Genomic DNA, 19,186 nt, shown 5'->3' on the forward strand with positions numbered 1-19,186 from the left:
TGTTTATATTGTTGGAGCATATTATGGCGAAGTAAAACCTGAAAATAATAATATCTTCTTGCAAAAGTTCGTTGATGAAGCAATTTTTTTAATAAATAATCCATTAAATAATGACGGACAAAGGGTTGAAATTAAGTTGCACGGTTTAATATGTGATGCCCCAGCCAAAGCATTTGCTTTAAATGTTAAAAACCATAACGGTTATAATAGTTGTACAAAGTGCACTATTGAAGGACAGTATATCAATGGCCGAGTATGTTTTCCAACAATAAATACACATTTTGCTTTAAGATCTGATGAAGATTTTATAAATAATAAGTATGAAGATTATCAGATAGAAACAATTTTAAGCAATATTCCTAATTTTAAACCTGTCACAGATGTACCGCTAGATTATATGCATCTAGTGTGTTTAGGAGTTGTTAAAAAACTAATTTTACTTTGGAATCTCGGACCGGCTTCAGTAAAACTTTCTAATAATATGAAGAAAATTATATCAGATGCGTTAGTCAACTTACGAAATACAGTACCTTCTGAATATTGTCGAAGACCAAGATCCTTAAAAGATTTTAAACTCTGGAAAGCAACTGAATTTCGCCAGTTTCTCCTATATACCGGCCCAATTGTACTAAAAAATGTTTTAAGAAAAGATGTTTATTTGAACTTTTTAAGCTTACACGTTGCGATGACAATACTTGCAAGTCCCGTTTTCACAAAATCTGTGGATAATATAGAATATGCACAAAATTTACTCGAGTATTTTGTCAATACTTTTATTCAAATTTATGGACAACAGTATGTTTCTCATAATATTCATAATTTGTTACACATTTGTGCAGATGTTAGAAAATATGGACCTATAGATCAATTCAGTGCATTTCCATTTGAAAATTACATGACACATTAAAAAACTAATTCGCAAACCTGATAAACCTCTGCAGCAACTAGTAAAACAATATGCCGAAATAGAAGCGCTTGATTTGGAGAATTCAAATCGGGATAATTTTCACGATCAAATGCGTTTAATGAAATCTCATCAAATGGGACCTCTAATTGATAGATATAATTTTGTTTCTCAATTCAAAAAGCTTCGTGGTAATTCATATTTGTTAAACTGTGATAATGAAAGAAATAATTGTATACTGTTTGAAAATGGAAATGTAGTTTCAGTTTTAAATTTAGTAAAATCAGAAGATAACAAAACATTCATTATAGGGAAGAAACTAAAATATGTAAAAAATCTATACTCGTTACCCTGTGAATCAAAAATATTAAATATTCAAGTTGTTGCAGAAGATAATCGGATACGTGCATGGCCATGCGAAAAAATTCAAGCAAAGATGTGGAAAATGCCTTACAACGATAATTTAAACGTTGTTTTTCCAATTATACACATATAAAATATCTGTTTATTATTATTATTTTACAAAAATTTAATCTTTAAGTTAACTATTAAAACAAATTAATTACGTTGTAATATATTGTAAAATTATATACTTATAGCTTCAATCATTAAATTGTTTCTCCTATCTTGGTAATTTACGTTAAGAATATATAATGTGTCCCTTAATAATTAACAAATATAACAACTATAATTAGCAAATATAATAACTATCATATACATATTTAATGTAGTATAATGTAGTACAGCGCTCGGAATTAGTTGCACATTTCGGGCCAATTCAAGAGACAACGCTTCCTGTTCCCCCACTACCGCCCGGCCGCTGGCGGTCGAGCCGCCGATAACTCTGACGCAGGAGCGTTTTATATAAGAAATAGGCTCGGTTGTTGAGGCATCTCTCAAAAAATAATAATATTTTCTTTGCTACATAAATAATGTTTATTTTCATTAATAATTAAATATATATATTATGTATTAATGAAAATAAACATTATTTATGTAGTGAAGAAAATGTTACGATTTTCTGAGAGATGCCTAAACAATCTAGTCTATTTCTAATATAAAACGCTCCTGAACCAGAGCTATCGGCGGCTCGGCCGCCAGCGGCCGGGCGGTAGTGAGGGGACAGGAGGCGTCGTCTCCAGAATCGGCCCGAAATGTGCAACTAATTCCGAGCGCTGATGTAGTATAATATAGTATAATAATAATATCAACATTAATTATATATTAATCTGTTTATCTTTTTTTAGATTTACATCGATTGATACTATATACAAATAATCCTTGCATTTACTTATTTAAGAATAACATACTATATATAATACAATTCTAATTCACATTCATAATGAAAAATCAACAATTATTAAGTTTCCTTCTGTACTCAATAATTCTCAATACTATTATTTTATTAGATATTTTGAATCAATTTTACTTTTCTGAGTTGCATATATAAGAATAAATTATTGCAATAAAGTCAATCAAGATTATAACAACTACTACTACTACATAATCATGTACCAATCTGATTTTGATGAAGAATTGTTTACCCCTTATTGTACGTTCATTATTTTTAATGGAGATTTGTAGGAAGTTTATAGGGATGTCGCGATTTACAATCGCTCTTTTTGAGGATGGGCTCTTTCTGGTCCCATCATCGTGGCTAACGCAAAATAACAACATGTGTTATTGGCCGCCATACACGATAAGAAAAGAAACGATAAGAAAATTCGAAAAGCAGTTATTGACGAAATCAGTTCTGATTGTAGCTGGACTAAACTCAAAATTCACCGCATTTTTGGAACATCAAGTGAGTTAATTATTCAATAACAATTTTAATTTATGTGTTTTAATATAGAGATTTTAAATATTACTGTGTTTGCCATCCATTTTTAGATACATACGAGTTAGGAATCGAAAAAGTCAAGATTGCTCAAGAATTTTCTGACTTGGATCATTCATAGGCAGATGACATTTCGCGTAAAAAAAGGCAAGTTTGCCACAAGCCTCTTATTAGAAAGGATTGTTCATCGTCCGATGAAAGTGATAATAACCTCTGTACTGATGAAAATCAAGAAGCTATTGTGGATAAAGAACTTCGTGCAATACCGCCAGTGCCTCCACCATCGTTGATTGCTAATAAAACAATAAAGCAACATGTATCAAAAATAAAAGAAATTGAAAACGAGAAATTATTCTCTTGTAATAACAATATCACCTCCACTTTAGACAAAGATAAAAGTTAGTTTGATATATTTACGATTTATACATTACATTTACACGAAATAAATAGTAATTTTGTATTTTATTATATGTATCCGAATATGTGTGCATTATCTATTTGTTTATAGATACACTGCCAGAAATATTGCGAAAATTGAATCAAATATTCGCCAAATTAAGCTCCATTGATAATAGACTTTCCAAACTCGAAGAAAAAGGCTGCACGCATGAAAATAAAGAAATACTATCGGTGCTCCAAGAATTCGTATCTTTGCCTTTAAAATCCAATGAGGAGCTACAAAATATGGAGAAAGATTTAGAGGATAAAGAATTTTTGGAACAAATGGTAAGCATTTATTTATTTCATTTAAAATATATCTCAAATATATAAATTATACTATAGTTTGAAGTACAAATATCTGCTCTTACGAAATTCATATAAACTCCCAAATATATAAAATATATAAAAATATAAAATTATATTTTTTATAGGCAATTTCCATGAATAGAATCGGTGGACGAAACAGCCACGATTTAACCATTAACATTTTAAAAAGAGTGATTAGCAATGAAGTAGCTCCACAATATAGTTGGGCGGGAAAGTTAAAAAAAATGGGATTCAAAGATTTATTACTGGCAAAGTGTATTATACGTAAGTTTGGAGATATTATACAGCTAAATATATATAAGGTTCAGTATTCGATTTAAAATTCAAAAATATTAATATTAAAATGGATATATTTTAGGAGCTGTGAATATGGCGGATAATAAAGTGACGGAAAAAGAAACCGTTAATTGTATTTCAAAGTGGCTCGTGCAAGCTACTTTAAGGCATGAGCGAAGCCTTGATAAACAAAAAATGTAAGTCTTAACAAATTCAATAAATAAAGATCTCTTCAATAAATTTGTTACTTTTATTACATTGCATGCCTATTTTCATTTTCAGTAAAAATCAGAAGACTTCTGCAAATGACCAACAAGAATAAATATATAATCTGAAGAAAAAAACGTAAAATAAATAAGTTACGTACAATAAATAATATATAAAACAGTTCAATTTTAGTTCGTAATTTTAAATGTTTATTACTTTTATTAAATATATGTTGTAAAATCCATAATGGAAGGTATTATAATTATATCAAATTTATTTACCTGAATTTAATAATACACACAGAAATATACACATATACATGTCTGCAATGTCGCAAATAAAACCAAAATAAAAGCCAAATAAAAGCGGACATTTTGACATTAGCAATCTATCCGAGACGTTTCAGAAACATTTCTGTAATATTTCAAAAATATTCCAGAAAGGTTTATTGCAACGTTTCTGCAATGTTGCAAATGTGACCAAAGCGGACATTTTGACGTTGCTGCAACCTTTCAGAGACATCCCAAAGACCTTACCCCATACAGCACACAAACGTTGAATCAATATCTAAAAAACGTAGAATTGTAACATTATGAATGTTTCAGCAACGTTGCGAAATATAGATTCAATGTTGAAAAAATATTGAAGAAATGTCTAATGTCCGCTGAATTGCAATGTCTGCAAGACAAGAAACATTAATTCAATATTGATTCAACATTTATTCAATGCAGAATTTATATATATTATGCATTATAATAATGTTTTGAAAAATTGAACGAAATAAATGTTTAAAATTAATTTTTATTTAAATATATATATATATAATTATATTATTATTTCTTATTAATAATTATTGTAATAATTATTATATTATTTCAAAAGATAATAATTGTTAAATGTTGTTTCTACGTTATAGCAACATTTAACAATCAATATAGCAAAATCAACATAGATTCAATGTTGAAAAAACCTTTACACTTCAACATTCAACATTGCAACGTCTCAGCGACGTTATTTCAACTTTCTGTGCTGTGTGGGTACGTAACATAACTGAGATAGTTTCACGGTTTCTAAGTTATCTTTTTGCAACATTGCAGGGACTTTTCTGTGCTATCAGGGTATTTATTCAGACAATGGATCCAATTTTATAGGAGCTAATAATCAGTTAAAGGAAATATATGTTTTGCTTAATTCTGAGGATCACCATAAACGGATAAACAAATATTCAAGCAAACATAGAATTACGTGGCACTTTATACCACCCTTTGCACCCCATTTCAGCGGGCTATGGGAGTCTTCAAAGTTATAGTCAGTAAAGTTATTCAAACACCATTTTAAACGAGTTATAGGAGATTCTTTATTTACGTTTGAAGAATTGAACACATTTACTATCGAAGTCGAGGGTAAATTCTAGGCCAATTACTGCCATTTCATCTGACCCTAACGATATGTTAGTGTTATCTCCTGCACATTTTTTGATCGGCAAGTCAATAACAACACTATCAGAGGTAGATTTGTCATCTGTTCTAGACAACCGGCTGTCTAATTGGCAGCATATATCAAAGGTACGACAAGACTTCTGAAAACGCTGGAATCTTGAGTATCTGAACGAGCTCCAAACACGAAATAAATGGACTAAAGACGGACCGAAATTAACCAATGGTACCGTCGTGCTCGTAAAGGAGAAAAATTTACCATGCACGCAGTGGACGCTGGGCAGAATTCAGAAAGTACTTCCAGGTAAAGACGAAAAAATCCGAACTGCCACCGTCAAGACTGCGTCCGGCGAAATAAAAAGAGCTGCGAAGTCTCTATGTCCATTGCCAGTAAAGCAATGATTATGCGATACATATTACAATAGTACAGTTGTACACTTTATTATAAGATGCGTTGTACATTGTAACACGATTCGTATTTATGCCTTAGTAACTCTACGAACAATAGTTGTTCGGTACCCTCCCAATGGGGGGAGTATGTTATGTAGAGTTACAAGCACAGACTTCTATATATTACTAGACTGCTAACTCCTTATGTATAAGGCGTCTTCATTTCTTATGTACGAAACGATACATAAAGTATTCCTTTCTGCGCATGCGCTTTGTGATGTATGTCCCTACATGCTACACATTCACATATAAACACACATACATAATACAATTAACTAATATCTCGTCCAAAAAACAGAAATCTATTAAAAAAATAATAATATTATTAAATAATATTATTAAACTAAGTTAAAATTTAAATGAATCAAGCTTTATAAAATGTGTAGTATGCAAAACATTTTATATAAAAATACTAATGTATAACACTAAAATTGTATATAAGAAATATTATTTTTAATGTTTAATGTTTTTGTATATAAAATATATTATTTTTAATATTTTTATTAAATGATATTATAAAATGATTGATATATGTATATAAAATATTTTAAGGATAAATAAAAAATACACACATTTTACATTTATATTTTATTTTTATATTATTTTAATTAATTACATATAAAAATATAAAATTATTACAAAATAAAAAAATAAAAAACAAAAATACAGAAACAAATATACAAAATAAAAAACAAAAAGTTCTATTAATCTGGGATTATATTATTTTAATATTAACTGTTTTATTAATTATTATCTTAAAAATAAGATTTGTTTAGTCAGCTGATGGCGTTTTCGAATTGTTTTTAAAATTTCTTCTTGATAAAATTTTGAATATGAATGCAGCCGTATTGTGATATATTTATTACACACTGCTATTATTAATTGAATTTTATGAGGCATTTCCAGTAAATTTATGTCTTCGCATTGTAAGTTAGGAAATATTTTGTTATTAAAAACAAGTACATTTTTTACTTTATTTATCACTTTTTTATCTATTTCTTTTATATTTATTTCACAGAAATGATCTGTTATAATATGTAATTGTTTTTCACTTTCCTTGCATATAGAAAAAACTGATGCAGAAGGTTTTACTAATCCACCATTATTGCAGAAATTTAAAAATGTGGAAAATGTTTCTTCATGAGCATAATTATGCTCAGATTCTATATTTCTTAAATTTAAAATACAAGATTTGCAGTTAAGATACTTTAATTTTTTAACAATGTAACCGCTAATATAATAAATTATGTAATCAGTAACAGTATCGTGCTTTTTCAATGATATTTTATGAAAATCATTATTATATTCGTCATCGTTTTCAGATTCTAAATCATTAAACATATTATCCTGTTTCTTTTTCTTCCACATTAAAGGAAATATAGATGTGGCATATTCTGCATCAAATTCAAAACAATTCGAATTTATTGAAGCTTTTATGTCAGTATGTAATAAAATTTGTTTCATTGCATACGTAAATTGTTGGCAAGTAGGATTGTTATTAAAACCGTGTCGCCCACGAATCTTAGAAAATAATATTTCTAAATGATCTTGTGAAAATTTATAACTTAAAATATATTTAAAAGATTCATTATTTTTAAAAATTTCTGTTGAAATATCCAAAATTGACTAAGCAGCAATTGACAAACCATATATAAATGTTTTTCTTGCAGTGCGATGTAGTAATTGATCATCAGATGTTTTTAAAGAAAATAAATACTTTGTTGTATCATTAACAATATGTCTTAAATATTCAATATTTTTCGGAAAAATGGGTGTCTTGAAACCTTTTCCGAAAGGATTTCTAGAATTTAATATATCGAATAAGCGATCTATTGTTCTCAAAAATTTGACTGTTGCAGAACTATCTCGAAAATCTTGAAAGCCTTCAGCTTCTAAAAATTCTATAGCATTAGCAACTGATGAACTCAGAACATGTACAGCATACTTCACTTTCATTTTATTTTGTTTCCAATTTATACATTGTGAAGATAAACGATTTTTTAATTTCAAAGTTAATTGCTTTTGTAAAGCATGTAACTTCACAATATAATCCCATTTAATAGAACCTTCATGAGTTTTAAATTCTTTGTAATCTGCTAACGCATTTCTAGCTAATTTAACCATATGGCATGGATCCAATATGATTTTTACATTTTTATTTTCATTAGAAGGGCATGGAAATGAATTTTTAATTTGTCTATAATCTTCAGCAAATATTTCTTCTCCAAGCTTATTTATTGCACTACAATTGCATGTATCACCATCGAATGTTAAACTGTGTACACGTAAATTATATTTGCAACAGAGAATTAACGCATTTTTTATTAATTGACACAGCATTGTCGGAGATGTTTTATTTACCAAAAAATATGCAATTGGCCATTTCCATGCTCCTTTTAACGATACTAATAAGAATACTAAAGCTTCCCTTGCTTCTACATCATCATTTTCTATAGATACAGCATTACCGTAATCACAAAATCCTATGTACTTGTGTTTCTCTCCACTCCATGTGATTTGTTGCTTAATTGCCATTGCATCTAATATAAGGCAACAATCCTTTTCTTTTTCATCTAATTCGTTGAGAGTTTGTAATATTTTCAATTGAAATCCAGGTCCTATATTTATATTGGACATCCAATTTCGCATAGATGATGGATGTGGCAATTTGAAAATTGTTCTAAAAAATCAGTTTTATGAGAAATACTATTTTCATAACAATAATATTAAATATATTTTTTATATTTGCACATTTGATGATAGGTATAATAATAGATAAAGTCGTAAATAATGTATAACAAAAATAGCATTGCACATTGCAAGTAATGTAAGAAAAAAACAGATTTTGCAGACAGACAAATTTAGTAATAGGGCACAGAGATATAATTAATAAGTGACAAATTGTTGCTGAAGTATTAATAAATTACTAATAAATATTTTAAAAGGAAAAGGATATATTATAGTTTATATATACATCCCAGCAAACGAGAATAGATTAAAAGTAAAAATTTTCAATCTTTCTGAATTCCTTTTCTTGGTTAAAAATTTTTACTTTTAATCCATTCTCGTTTGCTGGGATATAAGCAGTTATAATTGAACAGCTTTATAAGCACATGTTCTATTAATAGTCATGCAATACATTATATTTATTCAATTATAAGTCCAACATATCCTAGGTAGGACATAATCATTTCATATACATTCCCTAAACATTGGTATATAAAATGAACATGTGTTACCTATGATTTTTTTGTTAAAGTTAATAATAATAAATAAATGTTCAAACATAAAACATGCAAATATATACAGTAATAAATCAGGTCATACATTAATAAGTATACTTAGTTAATATTTTTCTACTATTAATTTATATATATATATATATATATATATGTGTGTGTGTGTGCATATACATAATTAATTAATTTATATTTATGTATACTTCTTAATGCATAAAAGAATTTTAAAAAAGAAATAAAAGAAAACACACATGCTGACCTACAATACCCGTAAGCTTTTTGGGGAATGATAATGTAAGGTCAATGCAAACCTTTTAATATCTTCGGAATAACGTCGTCCTTTTTGTTTATTTTTATTTTTATGATCATTTTTAAATATTTCAGAAGATACTTTACCCAAATCAGAACTTAACATATCATACGTTTCATCATTAATTGTTTTTGAATCTTTTAATTTATGTATCAAGTTATCAATTTGTATTTCTTTTCTATTTGTTTTTCTATTTAATAATTTTATTTTATTTTTTTCGAAAACAAGCTTTTCTTTCCAATTTTTTTTTTCTTTTTCTATAAAAGTTTTAAACATATCTGCTTGATTGTTTAATTGTTTTTCATAATCTTGTGTTAAGGAACTGATCATTGCTTTCAGTTTTTTATTTTCATCTTCCAGTTTACGACATTTTATGTTTGTCCTTTGTAATATATTTGTAGATTCACGTTTTTGAGATTCTGTTAAGTCTAAAATAAGACATAATTTATATTACAAAAATTAATAAGATATATAGTAATAAAATCCATAATAATAAAATCATGAAATCTAATTATATACGCTACGTAAGAAATCATGTAATTAAATAATTTTCTGATTTTCATATAATATATATTATAATTTATTATTTTCGTACCTAGCTGTATCGTATTGTATGTTGTATCAGCAGTATCATATTGTGCAGTAATATCTGTTTCACTTAAAGTTTGGACATCCAGATTCTCGCTATTACATTCATTTGAATCTAGATAAATCAAAATAAAATTCATATATTAAATAATTTTCTGATTTTTATATGTGCAATTGTTGATATACTTACTTGAATCTTTATCAGAACTTTGATTATATAAATTTTGAGTGGGTATAATATCTGCTTTTAATCTTCTCACTTTTGATGTATTTGCAAAATCACTATCAGTAAAATGAAATTGGCAAATACGGCTTGATGATGTTGGTATCCAATTTCTTCTATTAATTGCTATTATCCATTGTTCCAATAAATAAGGTATACTTATAGGAAATCTAAATTATTTAACAATTTATTAACATTAATTTATTAACATTGATACTAAATATATTTAGAATTTCTTTTAATGATCAAAAAACAGCAGTGTCACGACAATATAATTCTACCACATATTTTTATTAAATAATACTTACTTAAAGAAAGAGATTTTGTCATTTTTCTCTCTGTATGCTGCTGTGCTTTTGCAATTTAAAACAGCACATTTAAATGGCATTGTTGACTTCTTTTTATGACGTTTTTATCACGTATCGCGGATCACTTTTCTCATGTAAAAAGATTAGAATTATAGGTTAGAATAACTGTATTATGGAGAATATATTGACTATATATATCTTTTTGCTTCTGCGCATGTGCACAATGAGACACTTTGGTTGCGTTCCGTTTCGCACATTATGCGCACGAATTACATAGAAAACGTTCCGTTTCACTCAATGCGCACATGAACAGCGCTTAGAATTCCCTAGATCCCCACCACCTGCAGCGCATAATACACGCATCAGCTACCTCAAGTTTGAGTTGCAGCAGCTTATGCGTTCCATGCGATTGCGTAATTGCATATGGCGATTGATAGCGATATTGTAAAAAGTGTCAAAATAGGAAGAGTCATAATGGAAGAGTCATTGATGATTCACTACTATTACTGTCACTCATTTTATCAATTAAAAACATTGTCACATTGATAGCGCAATTTATTGTGGAATCCATTTTGATTTTCCGCTTCTAATGCGTTCAATATCGTTCCGTTTCAAAGCATGTATCATGCGCATAATGAAACGAAACGCAGCCAATGCGCTAAGCATTAGCGATGCGAACGATGCATGCTATGCGCAAAACGGAACGCAACCTTTAACACATGCTTTTTGGGGCCATAGCACATAAGCGAAATTTGGGAAGTTAGCAGTCTAGTAATATATAGAAGTCTGTGGTTACAAGTCGTGCACAACATATATAAATAAAATATACACACACAAATATATTATGGTCGGATGAAGTCGACCATGCACACGTACATGCACGCTAAAGAGTGTGCACGAAAATATGTTTGTCTTTCGCGTGATTGGGCGCGCGGTCTCGTTAGATCGAGGAGACCAATCATAGATCGTCTCGAGTATAGCAGCTCAGATACTGACCGAGGTCAGCATTCGAGTCTTGGTTTCCCACCGGTATAGACACATTTTATATAAAGAGAAAAAAAAGGTTTCATACAGTACGTGTGCATAGTCAGTCGCGATTCAGGATAGAAAGCATCCCTAGGCGTTATCGCGATCGTTCGACCAGACGATACGTATGCGTTTCGGCCGCGACTCAGGACGGAAGTCCTCAGACGTTGTCGCGGGTGACATAGGATTTTCGAGTCCTCATAAGCGTAATCTTTTTCCGTACGTGATTGTTGTTAAAATATATAACAAAGGACACAAATGAACTATATACAAACGAAAAGACAGTGTGGGTGTTAGTGATACCCTCACTGAAAGGACGATACAAAGAATTGGCCACAATTGTGTATTATAACTATTGAAGAGTGGTAAACCGTCTATATTTATTTGTAATTGAACATCTTTGCAATAAGATGAATAATCATGTTCAGCTAACTCTTTTCAAATTTGTTAAAAGTCCAAAATGATAATATTCTCCATTATTTAGCTTTTTTGACTTCATAATTTGAAGGAGTATTTAAAAGAGTTTTACTACTTAGCGGTAATTCTAGATGAAAAGGTCGTAACAAATGTAAAAGCTCTGCAACACGAATATGTGGTACATTTCCATTTACGGCCCACTCTCGTAATTTGTCCATTAGATTTTTATCAGAAAGATCATTGTTATTATTATTACTAGAAAGATTATTGTCACTATTAGAAAAATTATTATCATTAATAGAAAGATTATTATCATTTCCAGTGTATAGAGATAATCCTTCATTACAATCAAAAGTTTCAATTAACTGAGTATCATAATTATTATCATGTAAATCTTTAGTATTATCAAGTGTATTAAAGTTTTCATAAAAAGATTCAAAATTAAATTCAGTATTAGATAAATTGTTGTAACGATATGCTGCATCGTTACGGCTACGGACCGTCCATCGTCCGTAGCCAACCAAGGGCGCATCGCGCGCCGATAAACTTTGCAATAAACATCGGCGGTCAATCGCCGAACGGTCCCCCACATCTGTCCGCTCCGAATTTCGCCAAGTGGGGGCCCGCCGCCGAAACCGCCGATGCTTGCCGATCCGAAGTCAGTCGGCCGACAACCCAGTATAAAAGAGGCCCGGCTGTACGTTTATTTCGCCAGATCCTGTTCGCTGCTAGACGGCGAACATTGGCGAACATCCTCTACGAGCGTTCTCGTAGTCCGCCGAGAGTACTCGGATTTTATGCCTTTACGTCCAAGTAGCACGAGCGTTCTCGTGTACCGCCGAACGTTCTCGGCACTCTATCCCCTGACGCACGAGCGTTCTCGTGCACCCGCCGAGCGTACTCGGCTCCCGGTACCGGTCTTCATATACGGGCATTCCCGTGTACCCAGCCAGATCTCCGTTCCGAATCCTCCTTATACGAGCGTTCTTGTATACCCGCCGAGCGTACTCGGCCCCCAGATACCGAATCTCCGTGCATGGGCATTCCCGTGCACCCGCCGAACACACCCGCCATTACGAGCGTTCTCGTATTCCCGCCAAGCGTCCTCGACTCCAGATCTTTCTAACACGAGCGTTCTCGTGTACCCGCCGAGCGTACTCGGCTACCGATCCAAATATCACATCTCCGCACACCGGCATTTAAAATCAAACACCTTCCGGCAGGCAAAACCGCGTCGACCAATCCGCGCCGGCTAGCGTACCGGTATCGATCAATAATCGAACCGACTCGCGACGCATCTACGAACGCGCCCGCCGACAAGCGCTCCGTCGTACCAACCGCTGCGACTCGATCTTACACGCTTGCGCTAACGCAGTGATGCGATCTTTCCCACAGCGGTCCCGGCTCCGCTGCCTCACACAACCTTACAGAAGCGCTACGTCACGTATCCGTGTGAGCTCGGCCGTTCAACCAATGGAAGAGAGCGAACGTCTCCCTTCCACCGAGCCGACACAACAGACGATAAATGCATGCTACTTGCATGTTAAAAGCAAGCGTTTCTGATTCAGAAAAGAAATTCTGAGGCGAGTGGCTGGAATATTAGAGATCACCTGTTCGAGACCTGCTTCGTGCAACTTTTTTTTCTTTTTTCCGCATTTGTTTCTAACATAGTAAATTATTAGATAATATTTTTTTGCCCAAAAAAATAATATTTTCTATTTATTATTAATATTTGCATATATTAAACTAACAATTTTAGAAATAATACAGATCTGCTATTGTTAATAGAAAAATGAAGTTATTTTACAATGTTGCAACAAAGTGCTAATTCAACATATGCGAATATTTTTAATAAAGATAAAATAATTTCTTTTAGCCAAAAACATTATCTAATAATTTACTTAAAATAAATATCGGAAAAGGAAAAAAAGTTACAAAATCACAGTTTTCAAACACGAGATTTTTAATATTCTTGCCATTCGCCTTACTCGTTTAGCCATGCTTGCTATTTTACATTTATCAACATGAAAGATTACACACCTGCAAAGCTTTTAATTATTTATTTTAAACTATTGCATTTTAGCAAAAGTTACTGCAGTAACTACATATACATGTACTGTGGAGATTAGTGGAGGAACACAGTAGCATATTAAAAATGCAGTCAAATAGATGTAAAATTATACAAGTAATTTTATTAGTACTATTAATAAGTAGTAGTCTTTCGCACCATCTTTGAGGTTCCACTTATGGCGCGTTCAATTTTTTTTTAAGTGGATCGTCGCCTGGAGCCCTATTGTACCACTTTTTTACACCTGTTATTTACAGATTAAAATAATTTACAGTAGTTAAGACAAATAATTTACAGTAGTTAAGTATTTTTGTATTTATATACTTACTGTATTTTGTATACTCACTGTACTTGTACTTTTGCGCGTTGCGTTTATATTGGCAAATTGGGAAAATTACTTTTTATAATTTTTTATAAATAAAAAAGATATTTTGTATTTAGTATGCCTGCAATACTATCAAGAGTAATGAGAAATACAAGGTGTCCCATTTTAAACAATCCACTCAAATATCTCAGAAACACCGAGTTAAATAAAAAAATTTTAAATTAAAAGTTGTAGAGTTTGGAGAGGGAAAAAATATTGGGATATTAGTTTGACCTTGGATAAAGGCGCTTCTAAGATTTAAAGGTCATCTTTATTTTTTCAAATGGAAGGACACTAATTTTTTTATATAAATCGATTTCTTATAATATTTGTCGTAAAAAGTTATAAGACTAGGATGGCCAAAAATTGAATGGTTTACAAGATATTTTATATTTTAATTTGACATAATTTTACATAAACTATGAAATATTTCGTTAAATATTCATTTTTCAATTATCTTACTTCAACACTTTTATGCACAAAATAATGAGAGGAATCAATTGGTGTAAAAAAATACATAGTTGACTTTAAGAAGAAAGTATATTATATCAAATTAATAGAATCAATCTAGGCCCAGCGTAAAATTAACATTATGGAGTAAAGAGGATCGAAGGCCACAGCAGGATCTTGATTGCCAAACAAATTTTTTTCCTTTCTTTAATCAGGAATATATTATATTATATCTGCTAAATATAGCTTAAATATAGATCTGCTAGATTTTTTTTTTAAAGACAACTATGTGTTTTTTTTACACCAATTGATTCCTCTCATTATTTTGTGCATAAAAGTGTTGAAGTAAGATAATTGAAAAATGAATATTTAACGAAATATTTCATAGTTTATGTAAAATTATGTCAAATTAAAATATAAAATATCTTGTAAACCATTCAATTTTTGGCCATCCTAGTCTTATAACTTTTTACGACAAATATTATAAGAAATCGATTTATATAAAAAAATTAGTGTCCTTCCATTTGAAAAAATAAAGATGACCTTTAAATCTTAGAAGCGCCTTTATCCAAGGTCAAACTAATATCCCAATATTTTTTCCCTCTCCAAACTCTACAACTTTTAATTTAAAATTTTTTTATTTAACTCGGTGTTTCTGAGATATTTGAGTGGATTGTTTAAAATGGGACACCTTGTATTTCTCATTACTCTTGATAGTATTGCAGGCATACTAAATACAAAATATCTTTTTTATTTATAAAAAATTATAAAAAGTAATTTTCCCAATTTGCCAATATAAACGCAACGCGCAAAAGTACAAGTACAGTGAGTATACAAAATACAATAAGTATATAGATACAAAAATACAGTGTTAACTACTAAATTATTTTAATCTGTAAATAACAGGTGTAAAAAAGTAGTACAATAGGGCCCCAGGCGACGATCCACTTAAAAAAAAATCGAACGCGCCATAAGTGGAACCTCAAAGGTGGTGCGGAAGACCACTACTTATTAATAGTACTAATAAAATTACTTGTATAATCTTACATCTATTTGACTGCATTTTTAATATGCTACTGTGTTCCTCCACTAATCTCCACAGTACATGTATATGTAGTGCAGTAACTTTTGCTAAAATGCAGTAGTTTAAAATAAATTAAAAGCTTTGCAGGTGTGTAATCTTTCATGTTGATAAATGTAAAATAGCAAGCATGGCTAAACGAGTAAGGCGAATGGCAAGAATATTAAAAATCTCGTGTTTGAAAACTGATTTTGTAACTTTTTTTCCTTTTCCGATATTTATTTTAAGTAAATTATTAGATAATGTTTTTGGCTAAAAAAAATTATTTTATCTTTATTAAAAATATTCGCATATGTTAAATTAGCACTTTGTTGCAACATTGTAAAATAACTTCATTTTTCTATTAACAATAGCAGATCTGTATTATTTCTAAAATTGTTAGTTTAATATATGCGAATATTAATAATAAATAGAAAATATTATTTTTTTGGGCAAAAAAATATTATCTAATAATTTACTATGTTAGAAACAAATGCGGATAAAAGAAAAAAAAGTTGCACGAAGCAGGTCTCGAACAGGTGATCTCTAATATTCCAGCCACTCGCCGCAGAATTTCTTTTCTGAATCAGAAACGCTTGCTTTTAACATGCAAGTAGCATGCATTTATCGTCTGTTGTGTCGGCTCGGTGGAAGGGAGACGTTCGCTCTCTTCCATTGGTTGAACGGCCGAGCTCACACGGATACGTGACGTAGCGCTTCTGTAAAGTTGTGTGAGGCAGCGGAGCCGGGACCGCTGTGGGAAAGATCGCATCACTGCGCTAACGTTTCGCCGCTTGTACCAGGACGCTTCACGTCAGCTACACACTCGTCACAATTAGACGAATCACACATCGCCTTTATACACTTATCACATTTATACGAATCATATCCAGGGTTAGAAAACTCTTATGGGAGAATTTTAACCAGTATTTTAGCGCCATCTAAAAGATGAGTCCCCAAGAAAGTGAACTATGATGACAAATATTCAATATGACGACAATCAGGCGACAATTGTTATGATCATCAGTTATAATTGTAAGAATTGGTAAGTTTTTTTAGAAAATTATGAAATGAATAAAAAATGTGTTCCTGCAGTAAATAATCTTTGAATGTTGCATATTTTTGTTAGAAGCTTTTGGCGTGCGTTACACCGACATGGGCAGGAAGTGTTATGTTCTTGAATGCAAATCTGGGAAAAATGTGCCTTTACATCGATTTCCTAAAACTCCTGAAATGTGCTCGAAATAGATACAAAGTTTAAAATTGGATAAGTTTAATAATTACACCAGCAATCAGATGCAAAATAACAAAGTATGCCATAAACATTTTTGTCCGGAAGACTATAGCTCGTGTTTGTATAAACGTTTTTTGTTAAACATTGCAATTCCTGTTCCGTTAGTCATACATGATAGTACAAACACAGTGTCCAACAATATGCTAAATGTATTGCAGCAAAGCAGTCAAGAATTGATATATCAGAATGTGAAAAACAGCACAATCTGGATTTGCAATATACAAATAACAAGGAAATTAACATTTTTGAAGAGCATAATTTGTACGAGAGCCTTCGTCCTCCCGTAGCAGAAAAAAAAAATTTATTTATGCCGGTTCTTTATTGCTCGATTGCGGTTGTAGATTCGCGCTGGAAATGAATGATCCGCCTCGTGGGTTTCACCAGTTCTTTATTGACAATTACACCCGGCGATCAGTCTAGACAACGAACTCATTCACGCGTTCGCGTTACAAAGTCTTTCGTCGCGTTACACTCGCGTTACACGTCCGTGCTCGCTGCTCTCTCGTCTCGGACTCTGGCTGGGCATACAGCAACCGGCACGTAATCGACGCTAGTCGCCGAAAAGCTGCCTATCAGCGATCGACACCGCGAGCTTGGTAACAAGCTGCCAATCGCATTAGGCGTTAAAAAATACAACTCGTTTTTCGGCGATTTCTTATATGGACGCGAACTAACCGCTTGAAGGCCGCTTCGCTTGGAATAAACAAACAGCGGCGAAAGAAAAGCCAACGATTCTCAAAGCTTTGAACAAATTTTCGCTTTCTTACGTGTAATCCTGAACACAATTCAATCGCAGAGCATGAAGAGTTAATGGATTGCGATGTATACCAAAAAGCTTCTGAAAGCTCAGTGCTTGAACAACGAGATGAAATAAAGTCTATTGTTCAGAATCATGAACACAGACTGCAAACACTAGAAGTACAAATGAAAACTATGACAAATGCAATGAAAACCCGACCACAGTTGCAAGAAATCACTTGATATAAAAATTTAAGACTTATATCCAGAAGATTATATGAAATGAATATCAAATTGAAACGCCGCAATAGATATTTAAAACGCCTAGCACATAATAATAACAGAGAAAAGAAGGAATATCCATTGAACTCAATACTACAGATACAAAGAAGAGTGCTGCAGCTGTACGAGAGAATTTCGTTAAAATGATCTTAAGAAATAATGACATACTTCTTCAGGTATTTAGCAATTAGTCCCATGAAACAAATTCTAACATTTTTAATCATGAACAATATTTCTACATTTTTAGTCATAAATTTTGATTTATTAATTAATTATATTGGGTTGTCCGGAAAGTCCGTGCGGATTTTAGAGCAAAATTCAAATAAAAAATTTTTTTAGTTATAAATAATTTTAATTTGCAATGTATGCACCATTATTTTGCACAATACTTTTCCATCTTTCGGGTAATTTCATTATTCCTCTCTCGTAAAAGTTCTGGTTTTTTTCGGCGAAGAAGTTGTCCAAGTAATTTTTGAGGCGTTCCAAAGAAGCAAAGTTCAAATCATTAAGGGAGTTTTGCAGCGACCGAAATAAATGATAATCAGAGGGTGCAATATCGGGGGAATACGGTGGATGAGGCAAAACATCCCAGCCAAACTCCAATAATTTTTGCCGAGTCTGCAAACTTGTATGAGGCCTGGCATTATCATGTTGAAAAGCGTGTGGCACCCAAACATCGAGCTTTTTTATCATTTGAAGTTTGCTTAAATGTTCGAAAACAGTTGACTTGCCTATTTTTAATCCTCGCTGCGATCTCCCGAACTGTGATTTGCCGATCGGAATTGATTAAAACTTTTATCTGATTGACATCCGTGGTAACTGGCCGACTAGAACGAGAAGCATCTTCAATATTTATTTCTCCGAAACAAAATTTAGCAAACCACTTCTGGTACATGCGTTCGCTTACAGCATCCTCTCCGTACACGGCACATATTTTTTTT

At 31.6% G+C, this 19,186-nt stretch overlaps 1 protein-coding gene, 1 long non-coding RNA gene and 1 pseudogene across 2 annotated transcripts; 2 read left to right on the plus strand and 1 right to left on the minus strand.

Moving 5' to 3' along the window:
* Positions 1 to 2,501: 2,501 nt before the first annotated feature.
* LOC105668171 (uncharacterized) lies at positions 2,502 to 5,167 on the plus strand. The gene is made up of 6 exons (XM_012360405.2): positions 2,502 to 2,708; positions 2,863 to 3,139; positions 3,250 to 3,467; positions 3,614 to 3,773; positions 3,868 to 3,982; positions 4,068 to 5,167. Exons 1-6 carry the CDS (start codon positions 2,502 to 2,504, stop codon positions 4,105 to 4,107), a joined length of 1,017 nt encoding a protein of 338 aa, XP_012215828.2. The 3' UTR covers positions 4,108 to 5,167.
* Positions 5,168 to 6,451: 1,284 nt separating this feature from the next.
* On the minus strand, positions 6,452 to 11,125 carry LOC105678446 (DNA transposase THAP9). Its single transcript, XR_010888880.1, has 5 exons — positions 10,547 to 11,125; positions 10,206 to 10,408; positions 10,023 to 10,130; positions 9,429 to 9,855; positions 6,452 to 8,558 (listed from the first exon to the last, which is right to left on the minus strand). It is a non-coding gene; the product is annotated as a DNA transposase THAP9 (long non-coding RNA).
* Positions 11,126 to 17,086: 5,961 nt separating this feature from the next.
* Positions 17,087 to 18,956, plus strand: LOC136998282 (uncharacterized; annotated as a pseudogene).
* Positions 18,957 to 19,186: the final 230 nt, after the last annotated feature.

Source organism: Linepithema humile, chromosome 2 (assembly GCF_040581485.1).
Source record: "Linepithema humile isolate Giens D197 chromosome 2, Lhum_UNIL_v1.0, whole genome shotgun sequence".
NCBI lineage: Eukaryota > Metazoa > Arthropoda > Insecta > Hymenoptera > Formicidae > Linepithema > Linepithema humile.